At 31.2% G+C, this 25,375-nt stretch overlaps 2 protein-coding genes across 2 annotated transcripts in view; one reads left to right on the plus strand and one right to left on the minus strand.

Annotated features, from left to right (window-relative positions):
• The window catches only part of LOC126890006 (uncharacterized), an 89,919-nt gene that overhangs the window by 3,800 nt on the left and 60,744 nt on the right, over positions 1 to 25,375 (plus strand). The gene's annotated exons all lie outside the window — the stretch shown is intronic.
• Positions 7,752 to 9,033, minus strand: LOC126890008 (uncharacterized). Its single transcript, XM_050658808.1, has 2 exons — positions 8,122 to 9,033; positions 7,752 to 7,919 (listed from the first exon to the last, which is right to left on the minus strand). The coding sequence occupies exons 1-2, from the start codon at positions 8,884 to 8,886 to the stop codon at positions 7,899 to 7,901; spliced, it is 786 nt and encodes a 261-aa protein (XP_050514765.1). The 5' UTR covers positions 8,887 to 9,033; the 3' UTR covers positions 7,752 to 7,898.

A 25,375-nucleotide genomic window follows, 5' to 3' on the forward strand; every position in this document is an offset into this window, starting at 1 on the left:
CCTTTTGTAAATTAAAAATAATTCCATTATTATAAATAATGTCAACAAAAGCCCTGTACGCAACTTTTTTCTCGGTGCAATATTCTATATTAATTTATTGAAAGTCGACATAAGTGCTTAATTTTATTTACGAATTTATATTGTGTGATATGCCCACTGACTATTACTTCGATGGTCGCTCTGGTTGCTGGCGGCCAAAGCAACCAAAGATCAAAGGCGTGTCGTTTCTCTGTGGTTATTGTTCTCTGACCATAGTTTGTCCGATGAAAAGGTATATAAAACAAATCAACATGTCTGAGACTTCTGGAGGGAACATATAAATTAATAGATTGGAGAAGTTCAGAACAACAAATTAAACCATTTATTAATTTAAACACAAATACCAAATCAGAGTTATCTCGTCGAGTTTTTAATAAATTCATGTTGAGTGTTTTTAAAATATAGGTATAATCATGATTAGTAATGCGTATGTTTAATTTGTATGCACAATATCTCAAAAATTTATTCTGCAATCTCTCCAACATAGTAGAATGAGCTTGGTATTGTGGAGACCATACAATAGATGCATATTCCACTTTAGATACAACCAAAGCATAATATACCGTTCTTAAAGCCCCTACATATAGTCTCAGACAGTTGCGAATGATAAAGGCCAAAGATTTTGATGCATTTACTGTTACACTATTTATATGTTGCACAAAATGCAACTGCTCATCAAATGTGACTCCTAAGTATTTTATTGTTTTAACATAAGACAATTCATTTTCATTAATTGTGTAAGAAGTATCATATTTTTTATTACCTCTAAAAAATCTTCTTGAATTAATGTTACATCAACATTTGAATCTACGGATTTAAATAATTTCAAATCATCTGCAAACATCAGGAAATCGCAATTTCTAAAACATTCTGATATATCGTTCACAAATATATTAAATAACGAAGGTGGACAGTGAGCTCCTTGGGGTACTCCTGATGTCACATGAATTATATTTGAATTAAAACAACCTACTCTCACCTGCTGTGTGCGATCTCTTAAAAAGCTATTGAACCATTGTAAGGATTGATGACTGAAGCCAAAAGCATTTAATTTTCCCAATAAGATGTTATGATCTACTCTGTCAAATGCCTTGGAGAAGTCAGTATAAATAGTATCCATCTGACTTTTATTCTCCAACGCATTTAATATTTTTTGTTCAAAGAGTACTAAATTTGTTACTGTTGATTTATTCTGAGAAAAGCCATGTTGATTGTGTATTAGACGCTCTTTACAATAAAATTTTAATTGATTGTGCAATAGTCTATCAAAAAGTTTTGGTATAGAGGATTGTTTACAAACGCTTCGATAATTTGTTATGTCTTGTTTATTACCTGATTTAAAAATTGGGCAGATATAAGAGTGCTTCCATAAAGTTAGGAAAACTGTTGTCTTTAATGATGACTCAAAAAGAAGATATAAAGGATTAGTTAGTGAATATATACAGTTCTTTAGAAAGTAATCGGGAATACCATCTGGACCACTGCTTAACTTATTGGGTAGGGATAAAATGTTGTTGAAAATATCTTTCACTGATATTGAAAAATTAGGTATAAAAAGATTGTTGTTTGCCTTTACTTCCAAGTTATTAATATTTGATTGTGGCGAATAAACTGTTGAAAAAAATTGACGGAAACAGTTTGCAATCTGTTGTCCGTTTGTTATAGCATTACCGTAGTACATACTGTTTGGTAAATCATTTGATGCTCTCTTACTGTTTACAAACTGCCAAAAGTACTTAGGATTTCTGCATAAATTATGATTTACTTGATTCAGATAAGTGTTATAACATTGATTTGATAGATCCTTACACAATCTCCTAAGTTCTGAAAAAATCACATAATCCTCTTGATTACAGGAAGCTAAATAATTTTTATGAGCAATTTTTTTCTGTACGACTAAATAACGCAAGTTGGCATCAAACCATTTTGGATAACTAGAAGTTCTAAATCTTTTCACCGGTACAAACAATGATAGTGACATATTAAGTATGTTGTAAAATTGTGTTAAAGCATCATCAACATTTGACAAATTCAAATGGTCTTCCCAAGGTATCATTGAAAGATAGTTATTGAGACCTTCATAGTCTGCATTTACAAAATCATGATAAAATTTAGTATATTCTAATGACTTACCTCGACGTTCACACAAACTAATATTGTAAGTGTAACTTATGTGATGATAACTATTTTTAAAAATCGGATCTGAAGCTTTTGCTACTTGTAAATCACAAACATTTGTAAATATTAAGTCTAAAAACACATTTCTTTCATTTGGAATATTAATCATCTGGAAAAAATTCAAGTACCCATAAAACTCAGCTAAGTACAATGCATGTGAACCTTGAGGACAATTCACCAAGACACCTGATTCATTGTTATCCCATGAAGCTTCTGGAAGGTTGAAGTCTCCGAATATAGATGTCTTATGATGATTATACCTTTGGGATATATCTTCGACTGATAAACAGTGTTGTTCATATATTTGTTCTACGGATTTTGGTGGAATATATAAAATCTCTTCAATTATAAAATTTTCTTTACCAAATGAGCATAAAAGAAAAAGTTGTTCAATAGATTTGTACAAGGGTTTCAGCACAGTTACCTTAATGTAGTCTTTAACAACAATCAAAATACCTCCTCCTCTTGAATTATAACTATTATCACGATCACATCTAAAAGTTCTATATGAAGGTATTTTAATTTCACTATCTAAAATATCCTCGTGTAACCAACTTTCAACAATAATATAAAAATGTCATAATCAGAACATAAAATAGAACTAATCAGATCTTGAATTTTTGTATGAAGTCCTCCGACGTTCTGACAATAAACTTGTAATGGGGATGAGATTAGTTTTTTCCTTCTTTCTTGAATGATTCAATTTTTGGTACACCATTTCTGTATTTTATGGCAATGTCTTTTTCGCCTTTATTTTGTCTGCCTTTTAATTCTTTCCAAGCTTTACTGAACATATCCCTTTGCATATTTGTTTGATCACTATTTATTTTGATTGTTGAGTTCTGTAGTCTTTTCTTATTCCTTAAAATGTCCTTAACAACACCATTATTGGAAAAAATAGCTCTAAGTGGACGAGACTTACTACCTGTGTTCTTTCCTACTCGAACAACCTTCACTAAATTCTCCAATTCTTCATCTTTTCCCATTTGTTTCATAATTTCCTCGACTTTGGCTTTGTCTTGTTTTATCCTATCTTCAATATTCTCAGAATTCAATTCGGGAACATTGAATAACATAATATTGTTAGATTTTACAATTCTATCATTTATTTCTATGAACATTTCCTCAAATGGCAAACCTGGCGCATTGGAGTTGCATTTCAGTTCATCAATAGTCTTCCTTAGATCACAAATCTGATTATCCTTTTCGTGTAAGGATTTTTCATTGGCACACTTAAGTTTCTCTACCTCAATCTTTAGATCTTCAACCATAGACTTCAAAATTGGTACTAACAGTAAACCTTGCTCACAATCCTCACAGAAATATTTTAATTTCCTAGTATCTGCTGCCTAATATCCTAGTATCTGTTATAATATTTATTTCTAACCATTGAATCAATGATTTCTTAACCCGGCATTGGTAGCTAAGATAGGTAGGTTGTTACGCAAGTGGTTGGGCGCGAGATTTTTTCTCACATATCCAACTTTTGCGTTTCTTCACAAAATTTTACAAAAAAGATGAGGTTTCATCAACGATAAAGCTATTTGCTTTAAAAAGACAGGACATTTTTCTGTTTTATTATTATTATCTTTATATAAAATGTGACTATTCGCCCCGAGCGTTAACAAAGTGTCAAAGCAAAATCGACCGACCTGCTCATGGTGGCGGATTTTTGAAATTTTATAAGGACGCTTTGTGTATGTTTAAATGAGACATTTAAAAAAAATGCCGTGTCACGCTAGTGATATTATGTATTAATATAAACAGAAAATAAAAACGCACTTAATCTGATATAAATTCTTCACTTTCCAATATTAATTATCAGTTCGATTTTGTATACATAACCTCACTATCGCAGTTTATGTCAATAAATCTTTATTAACGCAAAAGAAAATATTTTTGTTGCACTATAAATTACAGTATAAATTAATAACTAATGAATTCTAACAATTTTTTTCGGTTATTATCACTACAAAATAAAATATTCAAGTTTAACAAAATAATCCCATAAGACTCAATGTTAAAACGTCCTTACAAAATCTGACAGCGTGTCACGTGACTGTAAGTAGAGGGGAGACGCACGGAGCCAATTGATGTCGCCAATATTTAACATTGAAAAATTTATGGTAAGTGACCATCTACAATCTACAACTAACCCGTGATACAAAATATAGGATTTTCATATCATCAACTACATCCACAGCGCCTTTTATTACATCATAAAAGGATATTATTTTAGGTTTTAAGGGGAAAAATAAAATTAATTTTTATACACAGTTGGTGACGCTGGCGGCCGCTTGATGAGAGAATCTTTTTTTTTTTTATATGATAGATATCTTTATTTCCAAATAGGTAACCTAATATAGGTACAAATTTTTTTTAACTTAAATACATTTTTTTTCATATAAACGAAAGAAAATCAATCAATACAATGATTCACAATAAAAAAAATTCAAAAAAAAACAAGAAAATTGTGTACATTCACTGTCATTTCAACATAACTATTTATCCCAAGAAAAACCTTTAATTTATTCTTAAAATTAATAACAAATAATCAAAATTAATAACGAATTATAATCAAATTAACAAGTTCACCAACCAATAAAAGTCAATAAAAATAAATAAAAAATTTTGTGCACATTCTGTCAATTCAAATACAGTAGAACCCCGATTATCCGTGCTCTTCGGGACCGGACGTTGGCACGGATAATTGAAATGCACGGATAATCCAAACATTTATTTCTCATATATAATACATATGTACGTATACACATTCATAAGTATGTACCTACCACCTACCATAAATAGATAACAGAAAAAATAAATCTTTCATTATGATTCTCCTTCTCGGCGTATAGGGTTTAAGTCGAGTGATTTACGGTGACGCTACATTAATAAAACCTCAAAAATGCAATTTGAGTAATAGAAAGTCATAGCACGGATAATCCGCAACCCGGATAATCCATCTTTTCACCTGTTACGTTTGAGCCCGTATTAGTAGGAAGACTAGGTCCTTATATAACAGATAAGTGGCAGGAGGGTAGTATAATAAAACGGGTAAGTCCAGTGACATATTTGGTTCAAGTAAATGATAGAGTTTTGTACAAACATGTAAACAGTATTAGGAAATTTTCTCAAAATGTTACGTTTGAGCCCGTGATACAGATACTAAATTGTACTTTGATTACTTTATTATCAAGTATATTATCTAATACAGAGATGAGAAGGGCTTCCTCTGGTTTCTGGTTACCTGTCATCTGTCGTCGTTGACAGCCCAACGCAACGTTGCCAAGCAACTCAGAACTCACAATTAAATACACAACATTTCCCTCCTTACCTATAATTAAAAGTTTATAAGTCCAACCTCTGTGGTTGATGACGTACACGATTACTACGTCTCAATTCAATACCTGTTGGATTAATAGTTTCTAAAGGTATTGAATGATCTGTTGTTTTAACAGGACTTCCAAACTGTAGACCCCCTTCTGAATCAGGACTAGTTTCCTTAATTTTGACAGAAGTCATTTGGTGACTTAGAGGGTCGACAATTTCGGAATTACAATTTTCTTGAACTACTGCAGGTCTTAACCCATGGTTTGTAGTCAGTGAAGTACTTGGTTGTTCTATGTTTGTAGTAGCTGAAAATTTCCTAATACTGTTTACATGTTTGTACAAAACTCTATCATTTACTTGAACCAAATATGTCACTGGACTTACCCGTTTTATTATACTACCCTCCTGCCACTTATCTGTTATATAAGGACCTAGTCTTCCTACTAATACTTTCTCCCCTACTAAAAAGCATTCAATTTGTTTGAAATCTAATGCTTTATTGTAACTGCAATAATTACCCTTTTTAGGTTTAATCAAATCAATGACTGCTTTTGGTTTAACTTTAAAAATATACTCATTAGGACTTACACCTGTATTTGCACAGGGAGTATTTCTATAGGTAAAAAGAAAGTTGACTAACCTTTGTTCTACTGTTAATGTTGACTTTTCTAAAAGAAATTTCTTGAACGCAACCTTTACTGTTTGTACGTGTCTCTCAGCAGTACCATTGGACTGGGGGTGATATGGAGGAGACTTTACTACCTTGATACCATTTATTTCACAAAATTTCAAAAAACAGTTAGAATTAAATGGTGGGCCATTGTCACTAACAATGATGTCTGGTAGGCCCATTATAGAAAATGTTAGTTTCAATTTTTCTATAGTATTTGTTACATTAGTACCTCTTACCATGACATGTACATCAATCCACTTAGATTTACTGTCCACTAATAACAGATAAGACATTATTAAAAAAAAAAGAAATCAATATGAACACGTTCAAAAACATTAGCAGTTCTAGGCCAGGGCATTAAAGATTTTTCACTATTGTTTTGTGATAATTGATATATTTCACAACTGGAGATCATTTGCTCAATATCCTGTTGTAGACCTGGCCACCAAACTATTGACCTAGCAAGCATTTTGGATCTTACCATACCAGTGTGGTTCTCATGAATTAATTCTAGAATTTTGTTTCTCAAAACAGTAGGGACTATTACTTTTGAACCCACAAGTAGACAGTTTTCTTCTACAGACATCTCATGTCGTTTTAAAAAATATGGCTTCATAACTGGATCAGTGATTTTACTAGGCCATCCTGTCTTTACAAAATCTAATACCTTAACTAAAACCGTATCTGTCTTTGTTACTTTAGCCACATCCTCAAAGGTGAGGGGTAGTTCCTCTGTTAAATTAAACGAATTTATGTAACCATCAACCTCCGTGGGATCACTTAGTGGTAACCTTGATAACATATCTGCTTCATACATTTGTGACCCTTTTCGATACTCTACCTTATAATCATAGGCTGATAATATAACATTCCAGTATTCTACTTACATGTTCTATTGAAGTACCCGAAATAAGGATATCATCTAAATAGCAATGAACATTTGGTATACCTGCCAAGATCTGATCCATTACCGATTGAAAAATTGCTGGTGCACTTGCTATACCATATGTTAACCTAGTAAACCTAAATAAGCCAATATGTGTATTTATAGTTAAATATTTTTGGAAGGCCTCATTTACTTTAAGCTGTTGATAGGCACCTGATAAATCTATACAACAAAATATTTTACCTCCAGCTAAACTTGCAAAAATATCCTCAGGTAGTGGTAATGGGTATTGCTCTACACTTAAAACTTTATTTACCGTAACTTGAAAATCAGTGCAAATTCTAATATCCTCAGTGTTTTTCTTAGCTACAACTACAATGGGTGAAGCCCATTCACTATGTTTGACAGGTTTTAAAATACCGACTTGAACCATCTGATCCAATTTTCTTTCAACTAATGGCTTAATAGCATATGGCATTGAGTATGCCTTTTTAAAAATAGGAATCACATTATCTTTTATGTTAAATTTTACTTCAAAATGTTTGATTGGACTACACATATTGCCATCAAATAATAATTTATATTTATTTTTAATAGACTCAATTAGATCATCTCGTTCATTTATATGACCTATTTGCCCATCCATACAAAATATAGCTTTCCAGTCAGGAAACAAGATATTGAGCCAATTCCTTCCAAGCAGTGGCGTGAATTCCTTACCTGACTCTATAACTGCCAATGGCAACTCACATGTTTTACTCCCATAATGTACATTCACTGTACATTCACCTACAGCTTTAATAGGTTGACCTGAAACAGCAGTAAGTTTGTAATTTACAGGTGCTAAAGCTAGATTTAGTACATTTTTAAATTTGGATACAGACATTACTGTTCTACATGCACCAGTATCTACTTCAAAGGTTACATTTTTATTGTTTATCTTTAGGGTTACATGATATGCAGAATTTGACACATCACTCACTGTATGAAGATTAAATATGTCATTATTTACCTCGTCACTATCAATGTTATATTCCTCCTCTTGTACTACATTCACAGGTTGTGGTCGAATATCTGGACAGAAATTCTTGACATGACCAAACTTTGCACAAAAAAAACATCTCCATTTTTCAGCTGGGCATTTACCTCTATGATGACTTCTGCCACAATTTTTACAACTTTGATCTGCACTGAGAGTTGATCTAAACTTTGGATTTCTATGCTTGCCTCTGTTTAATACATTTATATTACCTCCCTCAGATAATAACTTAACTTGTTTCTGTGCTACTTCTGAGGCCAAAGCTAACTGACAAGCACTTTGAAATGTTAAATCTACATCACCCAACAACTTCTTTTGTGTTCCTTCGTCTCTAATCCCACAAACAAACCTATCCCTTAGAGCCTCTTCTAGAAACTGTCCAAAATTACAAGAATTTGCCAACTTCCTTAGCTCTACACTGTAATCAGAGATAGATTGATCAGCTTTTTGTTCACACCGATTGAAAACAAAACGTTCGTAGATTTCGGACACAGGTGGAGAAAAATGTTTAATCAATTTCCCTTTCACTTCTTGGAACGTAAATTCGGTTGGTTTCTTTGGGGCCACTAAGTTTTTCAACACCTGAAAAAGACTCGTACCTCCTAGTGTGATTAACATTGAAACCTTCATATTTTCTTCAACCTTATTAACAGTAAACAAATGTTCTAATCTTTCTATGTAGGATTCAAATTCTTCTGGAACACCGGTAAAAGCTTCAATATTACCTATCAACGCCATGTTGCTGACTACAATAACTAATATAAAACACCTCTCTGTATAAACCCTATCGTAAATAGGAACTTCACTTTATTTTTTTTTTTATCCCGTCGCCAAAATGTTACGTTTGAGCCCGTGATACAGATACTAAATTGTACTTTGATTACTTTATTATCAAGTATATTATCTAATACAGAGATGAGAAGGGCTTCCTCTGGTTTCTGGTTACCTGTCATCTGTCGTCGTTGACAGCCCAACGCAACGTTGCCAAGCAACTCAGAACTCACAATTAAATACACAACATCACCATTTATGGATAAATTAATGTTATTTATATTGATTTTGTTATACTTATATCTACTGGTTACAATTAGAGCTTTTGTCTTTGATACATATAATTTTAACTTACTTAATGTTAAATAATTATAAACAGCCTCCAGAATTGAATTCATTTTTGCCACTGCATTTTCTAAGCATACATCACTACAAGCTATTAACGTATCGTCAGCAAAAAGATTAACAAACTCACAATCAACAAACAGATCTATATCATTCAAGTTAGTGTTGGAAAATTCTCGAGAATGAAAACTCGGAGACGATATGGATATGGCTTAGATATTTTTAGAATCTTCAATATATTCCAGTAGAAATCGGTTGGTGGTAATTTCTTAATATTCTCGAATTTGTCGCTTGGTTCCTTTTCGAATAACTCTATCCAAATAATGAAATTTTCTTCTTAACAGCAAATAATCGATGTGGTATGATAAAAGATGAGACCTCAGATTCAGAATCTAGTTCTATCATTAGCTCATCCTAGTCATCTACAATCTGCATTTCAATGTACTGATGAGTTGTGCGATTTTGTTTTTCACGAGTGGCCAGCTCAGTCATGGATTGGTCTACATCTAACAATTTTAAATTGTGAGCAATAAAAGTTACCTTACGAGCCCGTTCAGCAGTGAGCCGGTTTCTTTTAGAGGAGTGGATAAAAAAACCATAACTACTGAAACTTCTTTCAGTCGCTACACTGGATGAAGGCATGCTTAATATATCAACTACTATTTTAGTTAATTTTGTTCCGAAACATGTACTTTTTCACCATATGATTAAGTCTAGTTTTTCAATTGATTTTACAACGTATGGTTTTCCAAAAATTAGTCCTTAGACTGATACAGTGCCAAATCTGCCATTATTTCAGCCGACTCATCTCCATATTTTAAAGTTGCTAAACTATCTACAAACTCAGTTTCCTCAACTTGTTCTTGTCTGCTTAAATGAACACCATTCTAAATATTTGCACGTTAATATTGCACCAAAACAATAAATATTGACACTGTAAACACCCTTGCTAGTGGTTCATGGGATTGGCAAAAACAATATACCTACATATTTTTTAAATTATATTAATTTGACCCGTATCTAGTTTTTATTTTTGTTTCGGTTTTTGAAAATATAGAAAATTTTTGCCGAGAATATTCTCGTTCTCGAGAATATTCTCTTGAGAATATTGTCTTCTAACATCACTAATTCAAGTAGAGAATAAAAAGTAATGGCCCTAGGACACTGTCCTGAGGTACACCTATATCAATACTCTGGGCTAATTAGCAAAATTCATGGAAAACTTATTTACCAGCAATTTTATTGCTGGAATCGAATTATAAGATCCTATATATTAATAATATAGTTATGCAAAGTCCACAGATAGTGTGCTACTTTTTTTATAAACAAAATGGCGCCGACAAATCGTATTTTTTTCAATTATTTCTCTATAACTCCGAAGATTTTAACTTTACAACAAAAACACTCGAACACAAATTGACCGCAATTAAATTCTGCATAGAGATAAGTTTTTCACGATTTGCTCCGATGAAAATTTTCCTCGGAAAATGCGGGTTTTCCTAACAAAAACTCTGATTTTCAAATAAAGTTTTAGGTAAGTAATTATTAATCAATAATTGAATAACTTAGTGACATCAAAGCTTTCTTGGTATAGCTTGTAATTCCAGAAACCGGTAAAAATTAAACGAATATTTTAGCAACAATTCAATTGTCAATAAACAATTTACGATCGCAGTAATAACCAAAATAATCATGATACATTGATCAAACTTATAAAGATTATAAAGATGAGATGCTTATTTAATATTGTATCGACAAAATATAAATTTTTCTTTTTTTTGCATAATCTTTAAATTTTGAAAAAAAAAATAGTTATAATACGCTGGTCTAATTAGTAAAGTACAAAGATAGGTTATTTACCAGCAATTTTATTGCTGGAATCGAATTATAAGATCCTATATATTATTAATATAGGTATGCAAAGTCCGCAGATAGTATGCTACTTTTTTTATAAACAAAATGGCGCCGACAAATCGTATTTTTTCAATTATTGCTCTATAACTCAGAAGATTTTAACTTTACACCAAAAACACTCAAATAAAAATTCACCCCAATTTAATTCTACATAGAAGCATGTTTTTTCCGATTTGCTCCGACGAAAATTTTCCTCGGAAAATGTGGGTTTTCCCAACAAAATCTCGAATTTTCAAATAAATTTTTTGGGCCAATAATTATATAGCTTGGTGAAATAAAAGCTTTCTTGGTATAAATTATAAATTCAGAAGCCGGTCAAAATGAAATGAATATTTTAGCAACAATTCAATTGTTAATTAAAAATTTACAGTCGCAATAACAACCAAAATAATCATGAGACATTAATCAAACTTAGAAAGATTATAAAGGTGTGATGCCTATTTAATATTTTGTCGACAAAATATAAATTTTTCACTTTTTTGCATAATATTTAAATGTTTAAAAAAAAATTGTTATAAAAAAATTAACATTTCTCAGAAATTGTTTATTATATTCTAATTTTATAAAATACTTAAAATGCGTATTTCATAGGTCTTGAAAATGAATGCTTTAAAAAAATTTTCCAGCCATTTGCAAAAAAGTTATGAAACAGTAAAGTAAATATACGAAATCTCCGTTGTTTATAATTTGTTTTAATTGTTTCAAAGCTTAAAAGTGAGTCTATGGTACAGTCTAATTACTCATAAAGAATGTCAAAAATTAGTGCTGTGGTTATATTTTAATCAAAGATTAAAAATACTTTTTTTGTAATTTTTAGCGCAAAAGTAGACCTGATACAGAGTCGGAGCTAAAATGTTCACTCGAAGCGACTGACACGCAGCATATATTATTTATAAAAGTGTACGTCTCGCGCGGCCGGTCGTCGCTCCGAGTGAAAATTTCAGCTACAGTGCTGTATTATTCTACTTTCGCGCGTGTAAATTACAAAAAAATATATTTATAATCTTTAATTAAAATATAACCATTCATTTTATAATCGATATTTTTTTGTAAATAATTAGCTTGTACATTATACTCACTTCTACGCTTTGAAAGAATTAAAAAATATATATAAACACCGTAGTAATCGTATGTTTACTTTGCTATTTCATAACTTTTTTGTAAATGGTTGCAAAAAAGTTTTAAAGCATTCATTTTCAAGATATTTGAAATGCGCATTTTAGCTATTTTTTAAAATTACAATATAATAAAATCTTTCTGAGAAACGTTAATTTGTTTATAACTATTTTTTTTAAACATTTAAAGATTATGCAAAAAAATAAAAAATTTATATTTTGTCGACAAAATGTTAAAAAGTCATCTTATGTTTATAAGATTTCAAAGTTTGATCAGTGTACCATAATTATTTTGGTTATTATTGCGACCGTAAATTATTAATTAACAATTGAATTGTTGCTAAAATATTCGTTTAATTTGCATCAGCATCTGGAACTATAATCTAAACCAAGAAGGCTTTTAAGTCACCAAATTATTTAAATATTGGTAGATAATTACTTATCTAAAAGTTTATTTGAAAATTAAAGATTTTGTTGGGAAAACCCGCATTTTCCGAGGAAAATTTTCATCGGAGTAGATCGGGAAAAACACGTCTCTATGCAGAATTTAATCACGGTGAATTTTTATTTGGCAGTTTTTGTTGTAAAGTTAAAATCTTCGGAGTTATAGAGCAATATTGAAAAAAACACGGTTTTCGGGCGCCATTTTGTTTATAAAAAAAGTAGCACACTATCTGAGGACTTTGCATACCTATATTATTAATATATAGGATCTTATAATTCGATTCCATCAATAAAATTGCTGGTAAATAACTTTTCCCAAAAATGGCCTATTCTCCGATAATCAGCCCAGACTACAATGGTAAGTTCATCTGACATAAAATTATTGAATTTAACCTTCTGCTTGCGATTTGATAGATAATTATTCAGCCAGTCAAAAACTCCACCCCTAATGCCATACTGCCACAATTTTGTCAGTAAAATATTTCGGTCTATGGTCTCAAAGGCCCTCTTAAGGTCTAAGAATACACATACTACATATTTGCTTTGATCCAATTCAGTTTTAAATTTACTAATTGTCAATTGAAGTGCCGAATCACAAGAGTGTTGCTTTCTAAAACCAGATTGATTACTTATCAAAATAGCATTTGTTTTAGCATGTTCAATAATTTGATCATATATAACAAGTTCAATCAATTTTTCAATTGGTGGTAGTGTATTGATGGGTCTGAATTCTTCAGCTTTCACTGTATTATTGATTTTTTAATTGGTACAATTGTACTAACTTTAAGTTGATTCGGAATTTTACCAGTAGACAAAGAAGTATTGATTAAATTTAATATAATATGCCCAATTGTTTCAAAAATATCTTTGAGAATTTTAGCGTTTAATATATCATGAACTGAGCATTTACTGTCTAATTTATTAACATACATACACAATTCGTTTAAAGATACTAATTTAAATTTATTTATCAGTAGGTATAAGTTACTACATTTTTATTACATATTTTATTACACCAGGTTTCCCTCAAATCCAAAGCTCCAACAATATTGTTGATACTTACAACAAAGTAACTGTTGAACTGGTTAGCGATGTCTTTGCTATCTTGACTAGGGATGGCAAAAACAAATTATATATCGATTTATCGTATCGTATGATACATCGAATGAAGATATCGATATATGCAATATATCGATATATTCTTGTGTAATTGATTAACAAATAAAATAGCTCTTGTGAAGATTATTTTCTTGTAGCATCTTCTGCAATTTACTATTTTAGTTGCGAACAGGTCACAATTTAAGTTTAAAATTAAATTTATTTAACGTTTCGATTTCCACTCAAGAAATCGTTATCAAAATACAAAACATTAATAAATTAAACAAATTTTGTTTTTGTTGCTGGGTAAAAGAATCGTCTCTAATTATTTAATTTTATCTGATTCATTCCTATTGACAATTCAAGACATTATAACATTATAAAGTAGATTTATTTATTAAGTTTATTAAAATGCAACCAAACATTGCTTTTGGGTGGAGCCATTATTCTTTAACCGCTTTAACGTTTTATTAACTTATTAACTACGACATGCTACGACACAATATTCACACTGTTCCCAAAATGCCAAATAAATAGAGGAAATAAAACTCAATAGGTACCTGGACAAACCCTTGATGCTCGATGTTAAAAAATGAAAACATTCAACACATCTTGAGTTTTATTAAATACAATACAGTTGTAAAATTTCACTGAAATGTGAATTTTATGACGGTTCATATAGACAGTTGGTCCTATTGTACTACAACGGTACTACATATTTTACCACTTGTAATTCCGGAAACCATAGGATGTAGACTGGTCGAAAACTCCTTGTTTGTACCTATATTGCAGATTATTTCTTCTGTATAGTAATGATAGTATAAAGAGCGTTCCAAAAATTTAAGGATTTAATTTATATTTTAAGATTTCATTATAATTTTATATTGTGACAATGTGTAATATATATCCTATGTGGGCAATACATTGAATCTCTAATATCGATATATGTTCCGATATATTGAAAGTTGAAAATCGATATAAAAACATCGAGAAAATTTTAAAATATATCGATATATCTAATTTATCGATACATCGTTGCCATCCCTAATCTTGACATGTTGAATACATACCTGTTTCAAATTGAACATATTGAGGTGAACCTTTGGATTTAATGTTCACTAAATTTTTTAATGTTCTCCACATTTCTTTGGGGTTGTGTCTAAATCTATCTATTTTATTAAAATAATAAAGATTTTTTTTAGTTTTTAACAAATTAACAGCTTTATTAGTACGAAATATTTTATAATTACTCCACAACTCATGTTTAAACGGTTCAAGTACTGTTTTAAAAGTTCTATAAGCATTATCACGTAATTTTATAAGAGAGTAAACTTCGTTATCAAACCATGGTAGCTTTAAGTTAAACCGGCAGATTTGAATATGTGCTGTTTTATTGATTTCAATCTCACAATTTAAAAATAATTCCTTAAAAATCGAGTCAACATCAACAGAATTCAAATTCCAGTTATAATACATTCAATCAGTTTGAATTTTCAAAATATTACTCATGATTTAAATTTCTAAATTTCTTAACATTATAATGCTCTGTACTTCTTAGATAGTATTTCTTTTATAGTATTTCTTAGATAGTATTAGTTAGTATTTCTTAGATTAACAGAAATATGGAGTGGTCAGTTAATTTTGGAGTTTCATGAAGATTTACTATGATATTATTAGTATTTGACAGGACATAATCTACCAGTGTTTTAGATACATGCGTCACTCTAGTAGGTTCTGTAACTAATTGGCAAATACCGTAGCTCAACATTTGGTTTGATCTAAATTGAAATCGCCCACCAAAATGAAAGAGTGGTTCGTTGAAACAATAAAATCAAAAATATTATCCAGTTCTTCCATAATCCTAGCATCTGACAATGAAGGCGAATGATATATGCAACTTATGTACCAAGTTGATGTTAAAAAATTAACTTTTAAAATTACACACCAATAATTCTTGTCAAGGACATACTTTCTTACAACAAAACATCTATAGTCACATTTAACATATACTAACACTCCACCAGTATACCGGCTTGATGAATCACAACGAACACTTATAGTTTTCAATTCTTATTTCATTATCTTCTATGTCCTTGGTGGTCCTGGTCTCGCTTAATAAAATAACCTTCGGATTAAAACATAACAGACTTTCCCTAGTTAGATCTAAATTTTGCAAAACACTTTGAGCATTATATATATATATATATATATATATATATATATATATATATATATATATATATATATATATATATATATATATATATATATATATATATATATATATATATATATATATATATATATATATATATATACAGGGTGTAACAAAAATACAGGTCATAAATTAAATCACATATTCTGGGACCAAAAATAGTTCGAATGAACCTAACTTACCTTAGTACAAATATGCACATAAAAAAAGTTATAGCCCTTTGAAGTTACAAAATGAAAATCGATTTTTTCGAATATATCGAAAACTATTAGAGATTTTTTAATGAAAACTGATATGTGGCATTCTTATGGCAGGAGCATCTTAAAGAAAAATTATAGTGAAATTTGTGCTTCCCATAAAAATTTTATGGGGGTTTTGTTCCCTTAAACCCCCCCAAACTTTTCTGTACGTTCCAATTAAATTATTATTGTGGTACCATTAGTTAAATTCAATATTTTTAAAACTTTTTTGGCTCTTAGTATTTTTTCGATAAGGCATTTTTTATCGAGTTGTGGCTTCTTTTTTAATATGTTTACATAAAAATTTTATGGGGGTTTTGTTCCTTTAAACCCCCCAAATGTTTGTGTACGCTTCAATTAAACTATTACTGGGATACCATTAGTTAAACAAAATGTTTTTAAAACTTTTTTGCCTCTTTGTATTTTTTCGAGAAGGCGACTTTTATCGAGATATGGCTTCTTTTTTAATACGGTTCAAAATATACCTAAAAATGTAAATCATACATAAATTTTCATTTTATTACCAAGTCTCCATAATCGTACTTAACCATATACAAATATGTGGTGGATTTGACAAATATTCAAAATATCTCGATAAAAACTGAATTTTCGAAAAAGTACTAAGAGCCAAAAAAGTTTTAAAAATATTGTGTTTAAGTAATGGAACTACAATAATAATTTAATTGGAACGTACACAAAAGTTTGGGGGGGTTTAAAGGAACTAAACCCCCATAAAATTTTTATAGGGTGTCCAAATTTCACTATAATTTTTTGTTAAGATGCTACTGTCATAAGAATGCCATATGTCCATTTTCAATAAAAAATCTTTAATAGTTTTCGATATATTGGAAAAAATCGATTTTCATTTTGTAACTTCAAAGGGTTGTAACTTTTTTTATATGCACATTTGTACTAAGGTAAGTTAGGTTCAATCAAACTATTTTTGGTCCCAGAATATGCGATTAAATTTATGACCTGTATTTTCGTTACACCCTGTATATAACATCTGTATTAATTTTTAGTTTGTTTGATTATTTATATTATTAATGGTGGGTCTATTATTAATGTATTTAATAGTTTTGCTATGGTCACCCGAATCGATCAGATTCTGTAGTTCATTTTGTACTTTTTTTATAATACTCACGTTGCTGGTTGGTTTGATCTGCAAAGATCTTGATACCTGCTTCCTTAATCAGTTGTTTATTTTTCAGCACAGACATAACCTTTTCTTTAGATGGTAGTATAACTTAATTGGTCTATTTTTCATTGGTGTAAACTTACCAAGTCTAAAAACTTTAATGCTCTTTCTGTCTATATCAAAATTTTCCAATATCTTGTTTACCGTAGTCAGTCTTTAGCATTTCTGTCCTGTTGGGTATTCATTTTGGACTCATTTACATTAAAAACTACAATATTAGAAGCTCTCCTCTCTCTATCCATAATTTCACTGATTAAATCTTCCTTAACACTCAATGACATTTCACCACTTCTCTTGTAACCTTCAACACATTTTTTTACTTCTTGCAACTCGTTTTGTAAATCACCAATTTTTTGTAGTAATGTAGGAATTAATTTAACTCCGGCTTCACATTCTTTACAGTAATACTTCAATAATCTGGTTCCCTTAAGATCAATAACTTTTAATTCACTAGCAGCAAGATTCGAACAATCCCTGTGTGTAGCACTCTGGCAGCTATCACATGTTATATATGGTCTGTTATTTATAATTTTACAAACAACACACTCCATAATAATCGTCAAATTAAAAATTAAAGAATGAGGAAAGTAGGCACGCCACTGGTAATTATTCCAAAACAGATGGAGCTTATCCTTAAGAGCAAACAGTAGCGATCAACAGGTAGCAACAAACGCGTTCCAAGATTGCGGCTCTAATTTTGAATATTTTGTCGAGATATTTGGCACACATATTCGTAATATAATAAAGAATTACGGTACAGAGCCCAATTTCAGAAATATGTTAGTATGTGGAAATTACTCTATAACTAAATAAAATATTGAAAAAAGGAGCCTGTACCGCCGTTAAGAAAGACAAAAACTTTCTTCAAATAAACTTTTTTATCCCGTGCCAAGATTTTGTATCACATTGGAACTACTAAAAATCGATTTTTTTATAACAAGAAATCGAACGTCACTGACTTGGCAACATTTCGCGCCTATGTATATAAAAATTATTGTTTTTGATAGTATAAACGTCACTGTCAGTGTCGAATTCCCGACGCACTGTTGCCTCACTTTTGAAAGTTCGCAGAACTTTCGCAATCTTGGCCCGCGTTTGTTGCTACCTGTTGATCGCTACTGTGTGCTCTTAATCTCTCACATGAAGCGCACTGACTAAACAATACGGTGATACTAAGTAAACTGAGTCACTATCTGAGCGGGCGAGCCTATTAAATTGTCGAGGGAGGGTAGTTAGGAGACAGAAAAAAAGCTGTACGTAATTTTCTGAAACCGTGAGAGAAAATCTCATATAGCGACCACTGTCGGGTTAAAGGTGCTAAGTGATATTAAGAAGTTTTGAGAAAAACTGAAAAATGTTCATTTTTAACCTCTTGATATTTTAAAATTATTATTTTTTTTTTCATTACTCTGGTTCAGTCACAGTATATAGAGGTTCCACAGTAAAATCACTCCTCTGTCGGCGCTTTGATGTCAGGAAGTAATACTGGCAGTACGCAATTGGTAATTCACCAGTAGTGGATGCGGGTTTTCCCTGTTAAAAGCCGTACGTTTCTATGCGAATAGCAATGCGAGAGTGGGGCAAAAGCGACTGCCAACATTGCGCGGTCGCCATGCGCGACTACAGATTTTACTTCCAATTTTTCGGAGAGTGGTTCTACTGTCCCTCTTTATACTGTGGTTCAGTTAAAGGTGTATATTAATCAAATCAATCTAGAATTTTCAATTTTCTTTGTTGCACATATTTAAAAAGAAAATTAACTTAGGTCCTTTCAAAAATGTACATTTTCTAAAACAAATTTAATTTATTAGGCTTTGGTATAATCCTCTATTATGGTAATTTTATTGTGAAAAATAGCCACAAAAATATATTTAACCAAAATTAAAGTAATAATATAATATACAACATACATTATTTTTGCAAAGTTTAAAACAAAATCGAAAAAAAATGGTTTTCAGTTCTATGATTAAGGATTTGTAAATGGCCTATTTTTGTTTCCAAAATTGGCACCATGTCTTCAGAATATGCTGGTATTTTGGGCCATTTGATATTAAATTGGCTGCTGTGTTTCGGTAAAGCCAAATGGAAGTGATCAACACCAAAAATGCTATTAATAAATTCCGATGCCCTTACATAACCTGGAGTTTCAAAGCTATATACATACATAATGATTAAAGATCGAAATTGCAAATGAAGTTTTTTGAGATCGAGGAACGTTTCTTTTTTGAGATTCAGTAGTCAGGCTTGTCTTTTTATAATACTTAGGCCACCATTGCTTAAAATCAAGAATTTCGCTAGTTTTAACTTATTTTTCATAAAACTTGCTTTTGGCACTTGGAATTAACAATAATTTGTTATTGGAATATATTTTTGTAATGTTGTTCATATAAACCAAGCTTTAGAATGTTTACATAAAAAATTAAGTAGGTTGTTGTTGATAAAATATGAAAGATGGAGTTGTTGAATAAATAAAAAGTAGTTTTTATAAAAAGTCAAATCTGTAGTTCTTTCTTAAATTAAATATATAAAATCTAATAGGTTATATGGCCCCAGATCATACTTAACTACTGCGTATATTCAGTTTAAATGTATCAGTGTGTCCGAAATACAAGAAAGTATGTTTTTTATACAAGAAAGACTTTTCCGGTGTGTCCGAGTAAGAGTTTGTCCCAGTGAAAGAAAGAACTAGATTGGCATGTGACGCCGTGAAATTTAAAGAAAAAAAATGGGTGACAAAATAGATATAACCTCAGTTAGTAAATTTGATGGCGTTAACTTTGGAAGTTCCTATCAAAATGTGCCTTAAGAGCAAAAGGTATTTATGGAGTTATTGATGGCTCATTAATCAAACCAGAAGCAGCAGGAGATGAATTGCAGGCATGGTTTAAAAAGGATGCACAGGCTATGTTCACTTTAACATCTGCAGTGAGTTTAAATCAGATTACTTTGATTGAAAGTTGTAATACTGCTAAAGAAATTATGGAGACTCTTGAGTCTATTTATGAGCAAAAATCAGAATCAAATAAAATGATGTTGCATGAACGGTTTCATCAATATAAGATGAGTAGGCTAGATACTATTGCTCAACACATAGCAAAAGTGCAGAATCTTGCTAAGCAAATTAAAGAAGCAGGTGATGATGTGAGTGATATTGCTATTATGACAAAAATATTGAGTACATTGCCCCAAAAGTACAGAAATGTAGACAGGCATGGTTGTCCGTAGACAGTGCTAAACAAACTATAGGTAACCTCACCGCAAGACTCTTAGATGAAGAAATGGTCTTAAATGCATATGAAGAGACAGAACAAGCACTGGCAACAATGTCATTTAAAGACAAATATGATAAAGGTCAAGAAAGGGGTGTAATGTGTTTTTCATGTAGAAAACGAGGGCATATTGCCAAATTTTGCAGAGAGAAAAAGAACGAAGACGAAAATAGTGGTAGCAAGTCATATAGAAGTCATAGTCGAGGCAGAGGTGGCTTTAGTAACTACAGAAAAGATTACAAAAATAATGACAGAGCACAAGCTGGCAAATCTACAGAAAACCAGCATGATGGTTCTTCGAGTAGCGCATATTATAATGTTAATAATGAGAGTGCATTCAACATAGAAGAAAAACAGCTAGAAAAAGTGGATACAAGTGATGATTGGATTATGGACAGTGGTGCATCAGCACATATGTGTTACAGGGAAGAATATTTTTTCAATATTGACAGAACTTTTACATCACAGGTATCACTTGGCAATAATCAAATACTACCAGTGCAAGGTAAGGGAACTATTAAAATAGAGAAGTTGATCAATGGACAATGGTTTAAATCCACTATAAATGATGTGCTATATATCCCACAGTTAAGAAAGAATTTATTTTCAGAAGGTGTTTTGACAAACAAAGGTATGAGTGTAATTAAGATTAACAATGAAAGTATGGCTACTCTGTTGAAAAACTGCATACAGATAATGCTACTGAGTATAAAAATAATGTTTTCAAAGAGTATTTAGAACAAAAAGGCATAGAGTCAGAAACCACAGCACCATATTATACTCCAGAGCAAAATGGCAGGTCTGAGAGAGATGACAGATTAATTGTAGAAATGGTTCGGTGTATGTTATACCAATGTGGAGTAGATAAGAAACTATGGCCAGAGGCAGTTAATACTGCCATCTACAAAATCTACATTTGCAACAGAATTACAAGCAAACAGACACCAGGTTCTACAGCGTATGAACAGTGGACAGGGCAGAAACCTGTATTTGAGCACATGAAAGTGTTTGGGTGTGATGCATATGTACATATTCCTGACCAGAAAAGAAAGAAACTAGATGCAAAGAGAGAGAAGGTTATATTTGTTGGATATGACAGAAAATGACGGATATGACAACACAGAAAATAGTGATCTCTAGAAATGTGTTTTTCAATGAGAAAATGTACAGTGCAAAGAAAGACAATGTGACGAAGATAGCAGTAGAAGATGATGTGACAATTTTTGAAATACAAGAAAATGAACTTGAAGAGAGACAAGAAGAAGAACAAATAATCATTAATAATGAAACAGAAGTTTTACAAGATGATGGCAACTTCAGACCACAACGAAATAGACGTTTACCAGCCAGATTAAATTATTTTGAGGTAAATTTTACTGAAATAGATATACCACAGACATATGAATAAGCAGTGTCAAGTAGTGATAAAGAAAAATGGAAAATTGCCATAAATGAAGAGTTTGATGCACTAGTGAAAAATGAAACATGGACTATGGTTAAGAAGCCAGACATGCAGTTCGATATAAAAATCAGTTTTCAAAAATCAGCTGATCGGTGTGTTTATACTGGATATGTAGACAATATTAAAGTGATCTTAATCATTTACGTTGATGACGGTTTATTATTTTCTGAGAAAAAGTTAGCAATAGAGACAGTTTTGTGCACGTAAAAAGACTCTTTTGTCCGTAAAAGTGCCCGTGACGGTTGGGAACTATTTCGTCAGACTAGAAATTACAAGAAACTTACGAGACTGGTACAATGTTAAGTCAAGCAAGTTATACAAAACAGATAGATAGATTTGGTCAACAAAATGCAAATCCTGTAAGTAAACCAGAAGATGTAAGTGCTGACTTAATTCATTAATGTTTTTACTCCTAGTGTCAAGACCTGACATTGCACATGCGGTGGGAGTAGTCAGCCGTTACACAAACAATAATTACAATGCAGCACAGTGGAACATGCATGGATACAGTGACACAGATTATGCAGGTGATAAAGAAACTCGTCGTTCCACCAATCGCTACGTTTTGGACACCGGACAAGCAAGAGACAGACCTCAGAATCTAACAACCGAATCTGAGTTTGTAGCTGCATCACAAGCAACAAAATATTTGGTGTGGCTTCAAAACTTTTATTTTTTTTTTTTGTGGACATTTGTTATATTTTTTTTATTTAAAAGGTTTGTTTATGGGTTGAACAACTTAACAAAAGGTGGGAGTATTGGAATATATTTTTGTAATGTTGTTCATATAAACCAAGCTTTAGAATGTTTACATAAAAAATTAAGTAGGTTGTTGTTGATAAAATATGAAAGATGGAGTTTTTTTTTCTCTGATTCTGGCCTTGGTTTAGAACTAGGACCTTTAGCCACGTAATTGTATAACTTATCGCTAACTCAGGGGAGTAATGTGTAGTGTGTGTGTGTTGAGTAAGTGTCTTGTTACTTTGCAAAGTCGACGTCATTGTCTTTGCAAAGAGACACTAATTGTATCCGAACGTCTGCGGTCCCTCCGGTGAGTAAGATGGAGCTGTTGAATAAATAAAAAGTAGTTTTATGAAAAGTCAAATCTCTAGTTCTTTCTTAAATTAAACATATAAACTCTAATATTTCTGTCTACTTATGAACTTCAAATATTCTGTCAATTTTTTTAAGTATCTTTTTATGACACCCAAATCTCTGTCACATGGCAAGGAGTGACCTCTAATGGGAAAATAATCTTCAATTTTGTCGAAGCGACTCATATCTGTAAGGGCCAAACATAACAGCGTGGTTCTTATTGTGTTCAGGGCAGTTTTCACAAAAAGGTTTTAACTCTTTTATGTTGGGTGGTATGTTATTTTGTATATAATCAAGCAAAAAGGTGCCTACTTCATTAGGTCCCTTATTGGCCTGTTACAGTGTATGTGTTAACCGTTAGTTGAGTCTTTAGAAGACTTCTTGTATAGGTATATGTGGTAGATGAACATTTTGCATATAGTCAAATGCGAGCCCTGCCACGTCGTCCCTATCGTGACACTCTTTAACAGTATCCATTAAATTCGTATAAAATTTGTCGCCAAAAAAGAGGGCAAGGTCAAATACAGTACGACACACATTTAAAAATTTATTTCTTAAAGGGGCTAAGTTAGTTTACTTAGATCCTTTCTACACTAAACCATTATTTTCTCACCAAGAAATGTAAGTAGGGAATAATTGAATTTAGTTGTTTTCCGCGCCAAAAGCTAGGATTTGGGCAAATTAATTTAGCATATTAAAAAGAAAATTGCTGAAATGGCACTTAGGTCCTTTCAGAAATAATCGATTCAATTATTAAAGCAAATTTGTTCCCGTCAAAGCCATAAAGTCCTAAAAAAAAACAATAAATAAAAAATATCTACGCATTCCTACACAGTTATGTTGCAAAAATTTTCATCAAATTATCACGGAAAAGGATAAAATGTTAGATCTAACGGTGCAACCGATTCCGGCTTAAGTTTTTTTCTCCAATTTGGTATCTTCCTTTAGTTTTTACCTTTTTTTATTATCTCATCCATGATCAGGTTGAACAATAAAAGATTGAGGAAATCTCATTGTCGGCCTCAATTTGGTTAGTTAGGTCTACTTTTACTTTTGTGTTGTTCTAGTAGATATTTTCAATAATTTTAATTATTCCTTGAGTTATTCCTCTTGTATGCAATAAATGGATAATGTCCTTTAATTTACCCAGTCAAATGTCTTCTTAAGGTCAATGAATATGCTGTTTTGTTGTATTCTAATGATTTCTCTTGAACTTGTCCCAGTATAAATTAGTATACAGTTTATCCCAAACCCTTCTTTCAGTGCGTCATTAATTTTGATGTCATATAGAATTTTAAGAATGTCGCGAATCACTGCATGACATTTCAATTAAATCTGACACTTGTCGGAATACTTGTATTTATTTTTATATAAATATCAATGTTTGGACAACATTAAGTTGTGGGGTCCGAGAAGTTAGCTACGGATATAATGAAATGAAGGCTCATGAAGGCATGGCAGTGTTGCCATGTGTTCTTAGAATAAATCGGGAAAGAGCATGTGATATATTTATGAATTAATTTATTAACATGGAAAACATAAACTAGCTAAAGTAACAAGAAAAAATTTTAATATTCTCTAATTATGTCGAAATACCAAGATTTCAGTATCAATAATAAAGTTAAAAAGTGCAAAATAAGTAAAATTCTGCTGTTTTAAGATTTTACTATAATATTTTTAGTTTATTATTATCAATATGAAAATAAGATTTGTATAAATAATAAAGTTAAACAGTGAAAAATAAGTTAAAGAAATGACAAAAAAAATTATATCTACAGAACATCTGTGCAATCTGGCAAAGGCAAATTCAAGCATTCTGACTCTGTTGCCAGATATATCCACTAATCTATCAGGGCATTTATCAAAAAAATTCTAATACATAATTAACTGCAATTAATATCAAAACAAACAACAAATATTTATTCGTCCATGTTTTATATAAATTATAAAATAGCAAAATCCATAAAATAATGTAATAAAAATGTAGTTTTCAAAGCTTTCTCTGTATATTTGAAGCCTACAACATATTATACATTATAGTCACATGGCAACAGTGCCAAAT

The sequence above is a fragment of the Diabrotica virgifera genome, chromosome 8 (genome assembly GCF_917563875.1).
Source record: "Diabrotica virgifera virgifera chromosome 8, PGI_DIABVI_V3a".
Lineage (NCBI taxonomy): Eukaryota > Metazoa > Arthropoda > Insecta > Coleoptera > Chrysomelidae > Diabrotica > Diabrotica virgifera.

What these genes read in the sequence shown, in the direction of transcription:
- LOC126890008 (XM_050658808.1), bottom strand. Translation starts at nt 8,886, where the DNA reads ATGGCGTTGATAGGTAATATTGAAGCTTTTACCGGTGTTCCAGAAGAA. An exon ending in ATAACATTGATAGTGACGAG is followed by an intron (nt 7,920 to 8,121) that starts GTAAATAATGAC and finishes CTGCTGTTTCAG; the next exon opens with GTCAACCTATTAAAGCTGTA.